Raw genomic sequence first — 12,782 nt, forward strand, 5'->3', positions numbered from 1 at the left:
CAGCCGACACTTGGAAATGTTCTGCTTTCTTAGGTAGATACAAGGGGCGTGCATAAGTGCATTTTTGTGCCTAATGTCCCTATCCTATTGTCTTATTATCCTTTCTATTACTACTTTCTACTTATGTTATGTTAATATGTACTATAATATTATACTTGTTGTTTGACAAATAAATAAAAAAAATCCATATCCAAATATGCCGCACAAATCCCAGTGACCGGTTAGGTCCCACAGAGTTGGCCTTCTCAGGGTCCCATCGACTAAACAATGTCGTTTGACGGGACTCAGGGAAAGAGCCTTCTCTGTGGCGGCCCCGACCCTCTGGAACCAGCTCCCCCCAGAGATTAGAACTGCCCCCACCCTCCTTGCCTTTCGCTAACTCCTTAAAACCCATCTCTGCCATCAGGCATGGGGGAATTGAGACATCTCCTCCGGGCCTATACAGTTTATGCATGGTATGGTTGTGTGTATGTTTGCTTTTAATAATGGGTTTTTTAGTGTTTTTTAAATTATTAGATTTGTTGTACATTGTTTTATTGTTGCTGTGAGCCGCCCCGAGTATACGGAGAGGGGCGGCATACAAATCTAACAAATGAATGAATGAATGAATAAAGAAATAAAGAAATAAAATTATTAGAAATAAGCTGTCCTCCTATCCAGTTTCTCATATACAAGTGTTTTTTTCCTTAAAGCAAAATTAACAAAGTGCATAAATATTGGAAACAATGAGAAAGATGGGAAGAGGCCTGTAATCTGGAATGAAATGAATTAATCTAAAAGTTAGAAATCAAAACTTTGTTTAGTCTGAAGAGCAGCAGATCTCCTCACCCAGAACCTCACAACTGTTTCTTGTTTTCCTCTATTCCGGTTGACTGTTGTGTTCTGCTCACTCTCTCTTGGGCAGTGACTGCTTGACTTTTGTTGAATGAACCCATTGTTTCCTTTAAATGTTGCCCATCAAGTGAGGCCCCCATCTGGTTTGCATCAGACTGTTTTCACAGCCAACAACTGCTGCTTTTTCTATATCTTGACACTTAAGGGCCCCCATGCTATCAAAGCATTGCTGTGAAAATCTGTCTGGCTGGATTGGTGCAGCTGTGCTACGGCAGCTTGAAACTATTAGCCAAACAATGACAACTTAGAACTTGAACCAGTTTTTATTTCCAGTGGTGTTATGTGTGAATGATGATCACTACAGTATTGCTAAACTCACAACTCAACTGTTAAGTTCTCCTTTCCAGTGAACTTTTCATTTTTGCATAATCTGTATATGGTTTAAAGTAATTTTTCTTTTTAAATTGCAAATGTTTCCTGCACTGGAAAAATGTGTCTTCGGAGAGGAGCGGCATACAAATCTAATAAATTATTATTATTATTATTATTATTATTATTATTATTATTATTATAATATTATTATTATTATTATTCTATTATAAATATTATTATTATATTATTATTATTATTATTATTATTATTATTATTATTATTATTATTATTATTATTATTATTATTTATTGGATTTGTATGCCGCCCCTCTCCGTAGACTCGGGGCGGCTAACAACAGTGGTAAAAACAACATGCGACAATCCAATACTAAAACAGCTAAAAACCCTTATTATAAAAACTAACCATACATACAAACATACCATGCATAAATTGTAGCAGCCTAGGGAGAAATAATATCTTAGTTCCCCCATGCTTGACGGCAGAGGTGGGTTTTAAGGAGCTTACGAAAAGCTGTTTAGTCGACGGGACCCTGAGAAGACCAACTCCGTGGGACCTAACCGGGGGCTATTCTAATCTCTGGGGGGAGTTGGTTCCAGAGGGCCGGGGCTGCCACAGAGAAGGCTCTTCCCCTGGGTCCTGCCAAACGACATTGTTTAATTGATGGGACCCGGAGAAGGCCAACTCTGTGGGACCTAACTGGTCGCTGGGATTCGTGCGGCAGAAGGCGGTCCCGGAGATAATTTGGTCCGGTGCCATGAAGGGCTTTATAGGTCATAACCAACACATTATTATTATTATTATTATTATTATTATTATTATTATTATTATTATTAAAACTGCTTTAAAAAACAGTGTGTAAGGAAGTATAGGCACATGCGCACAAGCACACTTTAATTTATTGACATGATCTGAAATAATATAAGACATGGAACAATAAAAGGATTTGTTTCTCTAAGTAAATGATTACTGTTGAATATGTAATGGGGATAATATTTATTTTTTTAATTCAATAAATACGAGCCATGTGAAAAACTGCTTACCAATGATGACTGTAGGTAGGTATATTTATGTGAATTTTTTCATGTGTATAATTAGGATCTCGAGAACCTCTGTTTCCAGGAAGGACTAGCAATTGCCCAGTTCACTTTTTTTTAATTCTGGAAAAGGTGGCTTAACATTGTAGGGGGAAAGGGATCCTTTAATTGCATTCCCACAATAACTGCATATGAAAAGTTGGCCTAAGCATGAGCTATTCATCCAAAGTTTTATTTTTAAGTGAGGACTTGAACCTGGGACTTCCTGCTAACACCTTATCCACTTTGCTATACTGGTTCTTGTAGTTCAAAGAAAGAACATCTTTATAAATGTCTAAATGCTACTTACGAAAACTTTGAAAAACACAGGGAGAATCTGTAATTTTATAATGCATTTTAAATACTACAACATTCTGTGATTGTCACAACCAGAGAGAACCTTTGAGAATATACTTAGTGACTTATTTGTATATGCTTAGTGATAGCCCTGGTTAGCATTCTTGACTCCATAGTTTTGCTAAAGTTCTTGGGAGAGCAGCCAAACAGATAAAATTTTGCTTGGATTGTCAGTGTTCTTTTAGCCTTCAGTTAACGGATGTGTGGAAAGGATAAATCTAGTTTAGACTGTACTTCTATGTAAAGAGTCAGAGCCACTCTGTTTGAAAAACATTCCTTCTTAATTAAACTAAATCAATTAAGTGGTTAGGGTAAGATGGCTACTGTGTTGGCAATGTGGTTAACTTGAAAACCTGCAGAGGCTGTGATGGCCTTAAGACTGCTTTTTAAGTGTTTAATATGGAATTATCACAGTGCTTTAAGCATTTTATGGAATGTTCTCATACACCATTGTTCAGCCTGTATCATTTTTGAATTTCCTTGTAGCTCTTCCATCTTTTAATAATAATAATAATTAATAATAATTTATTAGATTTGATTGCCGCCCCTCTCTGAGGACTCGGAGCGGAGCTTTTCCACTTTTTCTTAGATTTCAGGAAGTCTAATATACAGTGATATCTCGTCTTACAAACGCCTCGTCATACAAACTTTTCGAGATACAAACCCGGGGTTTAAGATTTTTTTGCCTCTTCTTACAAACTATTTTCACCTTACAAACCCACTGCCGCCGCTGGGATGCCCCGCCTCCGGACTTCCATTGCCTTCCATTGCTGGGATTCCCCTGAGGCTCCCCTCCATGGGAAATCCCACCTCCGGACTTCCGTGTTTTTGAGATGCTGCAGGGGAATCCCAGCAGGGGAATCCCAGCAGCGCAAAAACGGGCGCTTTGCTGGCAACGGAAGTCCGGAGGTGGGGTTTCCCAGTGAGGGGAGCCTCAGTGAAATCGCAGCATCGCAAAAACACAGAGGTCCGGAGGTGGAGTTTTCCATGGAGGGGAGCCTCAGGGGAATCCCAGCAGCGCAAAAATGGGCGCTTCGGCTGGCAAAAGGGGTGAATTTTGGGCTTGCACGCATTAATTACGTTTCCACTGATTCCTATGGGAAACATTGTTTCGTCTTACAAACTTTTCACCTTAAGAACCTCGTCCCGGAACCAATTAAGTTTGTAAGACAAGGTATCACTGTATTTCATTTCAATAATTTTATTAAGGATTATATCGAATAATATAATATAAGGAATTAATGCAGAAATATATATTTTAAAGTTTTGTGTGTGTGTGCATGGGAGAGACTATAAACAAGCTCAGATTGCACCCAAGGACATATATGCACACACATTCACATAGAAAACTCCCCAATCAATACTTAATTCAAAATTAAATAATTAAATTAGAACTAAATAATTAAAAAGAGAGGAAGAAACTGTCTTTGCCTGCAGCAAGCATAGTCAATACTAACATGTTACCACTGCCTGTTAAAATATCCCTTAATATTTCCTCATTCATACCTCACCCCTCAGGAAGCCTAATATATTTCAGAAGTTTTATTCCATGTCTTCACAATTTTGCCAGCATATCACAGCTGGAACATGGTGAGGTATTGCAGTTGTGGTGCTATAAGAATCTTAAGCAATGTGAAGAAATGTTAAACAAAAACTGTTTCAGTGTAGGGAAGAACAAAAGGTATAGTTTCTCAATATTGAATGTAAAATGCTACAGAGCATTGAGTATTAGATGTGAAACCTGAAGAGATCTGAAAATGGTAATTTTAATGGTGCTATAATTCAGTATATAATTCACCTTGGAACTGTCATGTGAACATGTCCAGTCAACGAAGCAGTGGAAGTGATGTGCCAGTGCCTGGAGGCTGTTGGGGCCTGGATGGGTGTCAACAAACTCAAACTCAACCCAGACAAGACGGAGTGGCTGTGGGTCTTGCCTCCCAAGGACAATTCCATCTGTCCGTCCATTACCCTGGGGGGAGAATCATTGACCCCCACAGAGAGAGTTCGCAACTTGGGCGTCCTCCTCGATCCACAGCTCACATTAGAGAAACATCTTTCAGCTGTGGCGAGGGAGGCGTTTGCCCAGGTTCACCTGGTGCACCAGTTGCGGCCCTATTTGGACCGAGAGTCACTGCTCACAGTCACTCATGCCCTCATCACCTCGAGGCTCGACTACTGTAACGCTCTCTACATGGGGCTACCTTTGAAAAGTGTTCAGAAACTTCAGATCGTGCAGAATGCAGCTGCAAGAGCAATCATGGGCTTTCCCAAATATGCCCATGTTACACCAACACTCCGCAGTCTGCATTGGTTGCTGATCAGTTTCCGGTCACAATTCAAAGTGTTGGTTATGACCTATAAAGCCCTTCATGGCACCGGACCAGATTATCTCCGGGACCGCCTTCTGCTGCACAAATCCCAGGGACCAGTTAGTTCCCACAGAGTGGGTCTTCTCCGGGTCCTGTCAACTAAACAATGCCGCTTGGCGGGACCCAAGGGAAGAGCCTTCTCTGTGGCGGCCCCGGCCCTCTGGAACCAACTCCCCCCAGAGATTAGAATTGCCCCCACCCTCCTTGCCTTTCGTAAACTACTTAAAACCCACCTCTGCCGCCAGGCATGGGGGAATTGAGATACCCTTTCCCCTTAGGCCTTTACAATTTTATGCATGGTATGTCTGTATGTATGTTTGGTTTTTATATTAATGGGTTTTTAATCGTTTTTAGTATTGGATTATTATTGTACGCTGTCTTATTATTGCTGTTAGCTGCCCCGAGTCTCCGGAGAGGGGCGGCATACAAATCCAATAAATAAATAAACCAACCAACCAACAAACAAATAAATAAATTACAAACTATCTTTTTAAAAATCAAAAGTGTGAAGAATTAGTCAATTCACCGTCCTAGAAACGTGGCATTTGCCTGGGTCTACTTATGGAGAAACCAGATAGTATTATTATTATGGCATCAATATGCTTCCAGTTGTGGAAACTCTTTCTTGTATATGTGTTGCAGAAATTAAAGATCACGAGATTGATAGTGCAGTTTCCAACTAACAAATGTTACTGAAAGGCTTATGTTTTCAATAGATTATGTGGGTTTACATTTTATAATCAATAGTTATATAAATTATAACTGGAAGTCTGTCTTACATCTACATAACCAACCTGGCTCTTTTCCTATCTTTCCTCTAATCTGACATCATTCTAACTATTCTCTACATTTGATGAAGTTGCTGTTGACAAAAGCATATTTATTTTAATAAAATTTGAGGCAATAAAAGTTACTACCAAAACCATTCCGATTTTTGCCACTGTAGTCTAATACTACTCTCCTCTTAGGGCAGAATCTCTTTGAGATGGCTTTTAGCAATGAAAATTCTAAAAAACCAATTTATTATTTCGGGAGATTCCATTTGGAATTTATTTCCTTTGAGAACACCAGAAATAGAATATTGCAATTTTATTACTTCTGCACACTTGGAGGGGGGATGAATGGATTCAGTTTTTGGAAGGAACTTGGAGATCTTATAGTCCAGGACTTTCAAACTGGTGGCCCGCAGGCCAGTTGTGTCATATCCAGGCCACACCTACCCCAGCTCTGTGAAGGGGGAAAGTCGCGAAACATCACGTGATGGCTACGTGACACCGCGAGTTTGACAGCCATGTTCTAGTTCAACCCCTTGTTCAAGCATGCTGAATTAAACCTCATATCGTAATTCTTACAACAGATCGAGAACTCCCAATTGTGATTCTTTGATTTATTTTTTTGAGAAGCTATATGTTCCTGAACCGTTCATCCTACATCCTTGATTATGTAATCCATCAAAGCAGAAGCATTTATACCTGGTTCATATTCACCTTTGAAATTCCTTCCTGAAATCAACTTTATCATTGCATTCTAATTGTAATCATGTTGTTAGCGTGTTAGTTGTGGTATAATTTCAAATTCTAGCTTTCATCTCAAGTGATAAATGTATTTATAGGTTATACCAGAGGTGGATTGCTGCCATGGTTCTATTCTGTAGAACTGGTAGCGGGAATTCCCTCTTGTTCGCCGAACCAGCAGTGATGGCCAGTTGGGCACACACACCCCCCAACTTGCTTTCTCGGCGGCATCTTGATTTTTGCTTATGTGCATGCACAGCTGTTTTTATAGCAATGCACATGTGCAACCACGCAGCATGAGAGGAAGTGAAACGGTGGCAAGGCAACTTAGAATCCACCCCTGTTGTCGTTGGCTCTGGCCCAGCTCCTGCCCCAAGGAATGTGGAGGTGGATGCAGGGGAAACATCAACATGTCATAGGCCTGTTTTATTGCTGACAGAGTCAGGTAGTGCAGTTTCCTTGGACGAAGAAGAAGGTGGGGGTGACTTGGAAGAGGGGGGCTTGGCACACAGCCCAGGAAGCCATTCTCCATTATCTTCGGTCGATTCGGATGAGGAAGTGTTAGACCCACGCATGCGCAGAATTATGTATCGAAGAGACCAATTGAAGAAATATTACAGGAGATAAGAGAGGCCACCTGTGTTTGGGTGGGGCTCCAGTATTTAGAGCTGCTGATATAAATAGCAGCGTGCTGGCTTGGCCATTGTGGAAGATTATCTGATCGTTGTTCTTCAGGACCGTGCCTTGCTGTTTCCGGACTTTGTTTGTTGATTTTTCACGACTTTAAAACCAAAGCAGAGCAAAGTGTGTGTGTTTCACATCATGGAAGAAGGAGGGCTGTGACGTTCCTTCCCAGCTGCTAGCTAAGTACTTAAGGACTGATTAAGTTCTCATCCTCTTCAAAGTATTCTCATATAATGCTAAACTACATAGGAGGGTAGGATATAAATTGTAGTTCTTCGAGCAAGTGTCTTGTCTGCCAATAAGCCACTTCTGAACAACAATAGCTAATATTGTGAATCAAAGACAAGATGAGGTTATTGTTGTTGTACTAGGTAGTTACCTGCCTAATAATCCAAACATTTTAAATTATGAAGATGGGATCAAGTTGGATATTTTAGTTCTTCAGAGCTTCTGTACTTTTCTTCAGACTAATAAGAATGAATACTCCAGCAAGGATAGTATAACTTCCCTATTTGAATACTCTTGCTGCTATCTAACTATAGAGTGGCTGCCATGTTCCTATGGAGCTGCAGTAAACGTTGCATGTCCTCAGCAGTGAGTTATGGGTTTTACAAAATAATTGTATATATAAATACTATCCAGGTGCTTTAACTAGGCAAAAGGAAAAGAGAAAAGAACAAAGAGGAGTAAGGGATATGATTGTATAAAGAGCAAAAGAATTTTGCTTCTTTTCTGGAAACATATAAAGCATTGAGTTAGGAGGATGCAGCTGTCTACTTAGATGTCTTAGGATCAGTCTTGAAACAAACTCATTGGAGGGCACTAAGACATTGAACATAACAACAGCTAAACTTTGAAGTTGATATTCAACAAAACCAAGCAGTCAGAACCTGGCAGTAGAAGAAACAAGTTACTTTTTCTGTCCCGTTCTTAATGGAAGATGAATATTTTGCTAGATATGTTTTTCCAGGTGTTCTTTTCATAGATTTCAGCCATTTTATTTTTGTATTAGGTTGCAAACTTTGTAAAGTGATACCTTCCCCCCTTCCTGGCTTCATATATGTGGGATTGGAAAATATTTAAAAACTGACCATAGTAATATCAGTAAGAAAAAGCTGTTGTTGTATGGAGTTTTCTCATCAATTTGTCCATGTACAGCATTTGTAAAATCTCTAAATGTATAAACAACATTTCTAAGAGATAAAGAGAAAACAAATCAAATGGGGAGTTTTGGGGAAAGTATGGCATTCCATGCTTCTTCTTTCCCACTTGGACAATGTAAATACTATGATGTGAATGTGCCATACAGGAAAGAAAGAAAGAAAGGAATGAATGAATGAATGAATGAATGAATGTAAATACTGATGAAAAAACCAGCCTTTGGTATATGTTATGTGTCCATTTCCAGATGTGATTGCAATTTTCTCTTCCGATTAGAAAATTTGTATGATTGTTCTGGGAATGTATGCAGTGAAAGTTAATAAACTTTGGGAGGGAGTCATTATAGTTTGAAAAATCAGAGAAAACATCATTGGTGTGGCTTATGTCCATTTTGTGATATTGTACATGTGATGGGACTCTATACATCCTTTGTAATAATTTGCATAGTAAAATCATATAATGTCCATCCAGTGGAATTTGGTCCCTTGCATAGTGAGCCCATTGCACAGATTTCACAGTATTGAAAATCCCCTTGTAGAGAATAATATCTGTTAGATTTCGGATTCTCTGTGTTGGGTCCTACATATTTTGCTGTATATGCAAAACGTACCATAATGTCTTCCAAAAGCAATGGGAACTATTTTGTGGTATATTTATATTGCTGGGAAGAAATATGTAATGTCCAATACTGATCCTGGAAACATAAACATTTTTGTCTCAACCTCTGCTCTTTTCAAAACATCAGGAAAAAAGATTTTCCTTGATCATGTTGGTATTCATTTGCATGTAAATGCACTGCAAATGTCTAGTGTAGTGGTGGCAGTTTGAAACCCCCAGTGTAGTATCAAAAAGTTCTCTAGGAGAAATCAGTTGAATGATGATAAAAGCTGTGGTTATGCACATCCAGAGGTGGGATTCAGCAGGTTCTAGCCAGTTCTGGAGAACCGATGGTGAAAATTTTGAGTAATTCAGAGAACCTTATTGGCCCTGTCCCCATCTATTCTCTGCCTCCCAGAGTCCCAGTTGATCGGGAAGAAATGGAGATTTTGCAGTAACCTTCCCCTGGAGTGGGGTGGGAATGGAGATTTTACAGTATTCTTCCCCTGCCGCGCTCACCAAGCCATGCCCGTCAAGCCAAACCGCACCCACAGAAACAGCAGTAAAAGTTTTTGAATCCTACCACTGTACACACCGTGTTACATCCAGAGATTATGTCCACTATCCTTCAATAGTGAAAATAGACGGTGTGTACAGTGGTAGGATTCAAAAAATTTTACTGCTGTTTCTGTGGGTGCGGTTTGGCTTGACGGGCATGGCTTGGTGAGCGCGGCAGGGGAAGAATACTGTAAAATCTCCATTCCCACCCCACTCCAGGGGAAGGTTACTGCAAAATCTCCATTTCTTCCCGATCAACTGGGACTCTGGGAGGCAGAGAATAGATGGGGACAGGGCCAATAAGGTTCTCTGAATTACTCAAAATTTCCACCATCGGTTCTCCAGAACTGGCTAGAACCTGCTGAATCCCAGCTCTGGGTATGTATAACCCCAGCTTTTATCATCATTCAACTGATTTCTCCTAGAGATCTTTGGATACTACACTGGGGATTTCAAACTGCCACCACTACACTAGACATTTGCAGTGAGTTTACATGCAAATGAATACCAACATGATCAAGGAAAATCTTTTTTCCTGATGTTTTGAAAAGAGCAGAGGTTGAGACAAAAATGTTCTAATATGTTACATGATAATAGGATGCACAGTAGCACCCCAATGTGTAATAAAGAATTTGACTTTTTGAGACTTCTCACTGTCAACAAGATTGACTGGAGGTAGTTGTTTTGGAAGCATATTATGGGGCAGTCCAGGTGGAGACTTCAGAAACTAACTCTCATCATCTGGAATACAACATTGAAACAAAAAGCTTTCATGTCAGTTTTGATCAGCTAATTATCAGTCTCTGAGCCACAACTTGGAACACATTACATAAATCTTCTGCCGTTGCATAGTCATGCTAGTTAATTAAGTGAGGAAAGAGGAAAGACCAATCCTTTAAAATGGAAGAGAAAATATAATTTGCTCTACATATTAATGAGAAAGGAAGATTATAATTTTGCTTGCCTTGAAAATAATGCAAACTTCAGATCATGTAGAATGCAGCTGTGAGAGCTATCGTGGGCTTTCCTAAACATGCCCATGTTACTCCAACACTCAGCGGTCTGCATTGGTTGCTGATCGGTTTCTGGTCACAATTCAAAGTGTTGGTTATGACCTATAAAGCCCTTCATGGCATCGGACCAGAATATTTCCGGGACCGCCTTCTGCCGCACGAATCCCAGTGACCAGTTAGGTCCCACAGAGTTGGCCTTTTCCGGGTCCTGTCGACTAAACAATGTCGTCTGGCTGGACCCAGGGAAAGAGCCTTCTCTGTGGCGGCCCCGACTCTCTGGAACCAACTCCCCCCAGATATCAGAGTTGCCCCCACCCTCCTTGCCTTTCGCAAGCTCCTTAAAACCCACCTCTGCCATCAGGCATGGGGGAATTGAAATTTTCCCTTCCCCCCTAGGCTTATAGAATTTATACATGGTATGCTTGTATGTATGATTGGTTCTTTAAATTGGGGTTTTTAGATTATTTTTAATATTAGATTTGTTTACATTGTCTTTTTATTGTTGTTAGCCGCCCCGAATCTTCAGAGAGGAGCGGCATACAAATCAAATCAAATCAAATCAAATCAAATCAAATCAAATCAAATCAAATAAATAAATAAATAAATAAATAAATAAATAAATAAATAAATAAATAAATAAATAAATTCAAAGCCTGATCCTGGACCTCAACCCACATTTTCAGGTTTCTTAAATATAATCTACAAGTCTTGTATTAATTAGCCAAGCTTACTTCCAATGATTGGATGTCACAGTATAACAATGATTTCCTACTATATGTTTACTTTTAGGTATGTTTTCAGACAAAGTTAGCTAAGTATCTGCTATATTGAGCCAAAGAAAGAGAAAGAATGATCTGTTTTCAGTGCAGTGTTAAGATTGTTCCTATGTAGCCAATATTAAAGCCAAAAGGCTACTAAATAAACTTTAAACATGTATTCATTCCTACATTGTTCCTGAAATCTGTGGTTTAAATTTGCAGACTGGGACATAATTGGAAACTATTATTTTAACAGACTGAAAAAAAATCAAAATTCATTGACTGAATAAAGCTGCCAAGATAGAGTCTGTAAATCAAATCTCAGCTTTAGCTGTTATAGTGATGATGTTAATAATCTGCATTGCTTTATTATCTAATATTTTCAGTTTTGTATTTGGAAAGATTTTCCTACTTTTTAGAAGAAAAAAGCCATTTGGAGTGTTATTAATATTGTACACTGCTACCAGAGGTTAACGTATCTAGGAAAACCTGAATCACAATTTTAGTTCGCTCTGCAAAACAGTCTCATGTTTTTTTTTATAGTGGACAAACAGGCAGGCCCTTAGTGTTTTCTAAAATGAACACAGTACAGTCAGATGGCATTTTTCAGTTTGTAGTTGGATGACTTGACCTGCAAATGACTAAATGCTCTTTCTGTTTCAGAGACAGAGGTCGTATCCCATTTAAGCCTCCTTCCTGCACCAGGTAAAGTATCTGTGAAGGTGCCATCTGCTGATACAGAGGACAAAATGAACGTCAATTCAGTTCATGGGAATTCAGACTCTTCTGGGGCAGACACATTTTGAAATGTGCAAGTCTATTTCATGCATACAGGCATTTTGGAGAGAGGATGTTGACAGATATTTGTCTGAAAATAATGTAACATGCTAACTTTTGATGCAGAAATGTTGCCAGCCATATTATTGTAAATAATCGATTTGCCTTTTATCATCAGGAAATTTATATCTATCTATCTATGCATATGTGTTAATGAGATATGTAAATTTTAATAAAAATATTTTTTGTTTTTAAAGATTAAGTCTTGGTATTGTTTATTTTTTCATCTTTTGAAATCATGTTTGAATGGAAAGGAGAATCAAACTGTCCAGTAGAACATGGGCGATCAGGCCATTGATCTTTCTTACTTTCTAATTGTTATGAGTATTATTATTATTATTATTATTATTATTATTATTATTATTTATTAGATTTGTATGCCGCCCCTCTCCGTAGACTCGGGGCGGCTTACAGCAATGATAAAAACAATATATAATGACAAATCTAATACCCTGTTTCCCCGATAGTAAGACACCCCCGATTGTAAGATGTATCGGGGGTTTCAGGGGGGGTCGGCTAATATAAGCCGTACCCCAAAAGTAAGACATATGTCTTACTTTCGGGGAAACACGGGGGTATTTCCGCCTCCCTCTCATCTAGCTGCGCACCGCCTCCTGCCCACGTCCGCACC

The 12,782-nt window shown here is 39.2% G+C and overlaps 1 protein-coding gene across 6 annotated transcripts in view; it reads left to right on the plus strand.

Moving 5' to 3' along the window:
- Window positions 1-12,347, plus strand: part of KIAA0586 (KIAA0586 ortholog) — a 99,561-nt gene extending 87,214 nt beyond the window's left edge. For all 6 annotated transcript variants that reach the window (XM_070750171.1, XM_070750189.1, XM_070750152.1 and 3 more), the window contains one exon: window positions 11,978-12,347. In XM_070750171.1, coding sequence (XP_070606272.1) covers window positions 11,978-12,120 — 143 coding nt within the window. In that variant the 3' untranslated portion in view covers window positions 12,121-12,347. The remainder of the gene's footprint in view (window positions 1-11,977) is intronic.
- The last annotated feature ends 435 nt before the right edge of the window (window positions 12,348-12,782 follow it).

This window comes from Erythrolamprus reginae, chromosome 1 (assembly GCF_031021105.1).
Source record: "Erythrolamprus reginae isolate rEryReg1 chromosome 1, rEryReg1.hap1, whole genome shotgun sequence".
Classification (NCBI taxonomy): domain Eukaryota; kingdom Metazoa; phylum Chordata; class Lepidosauria; order Squamata; family Dipsadidae; genus Erythrolamprus; species Erythrolamprus reginae.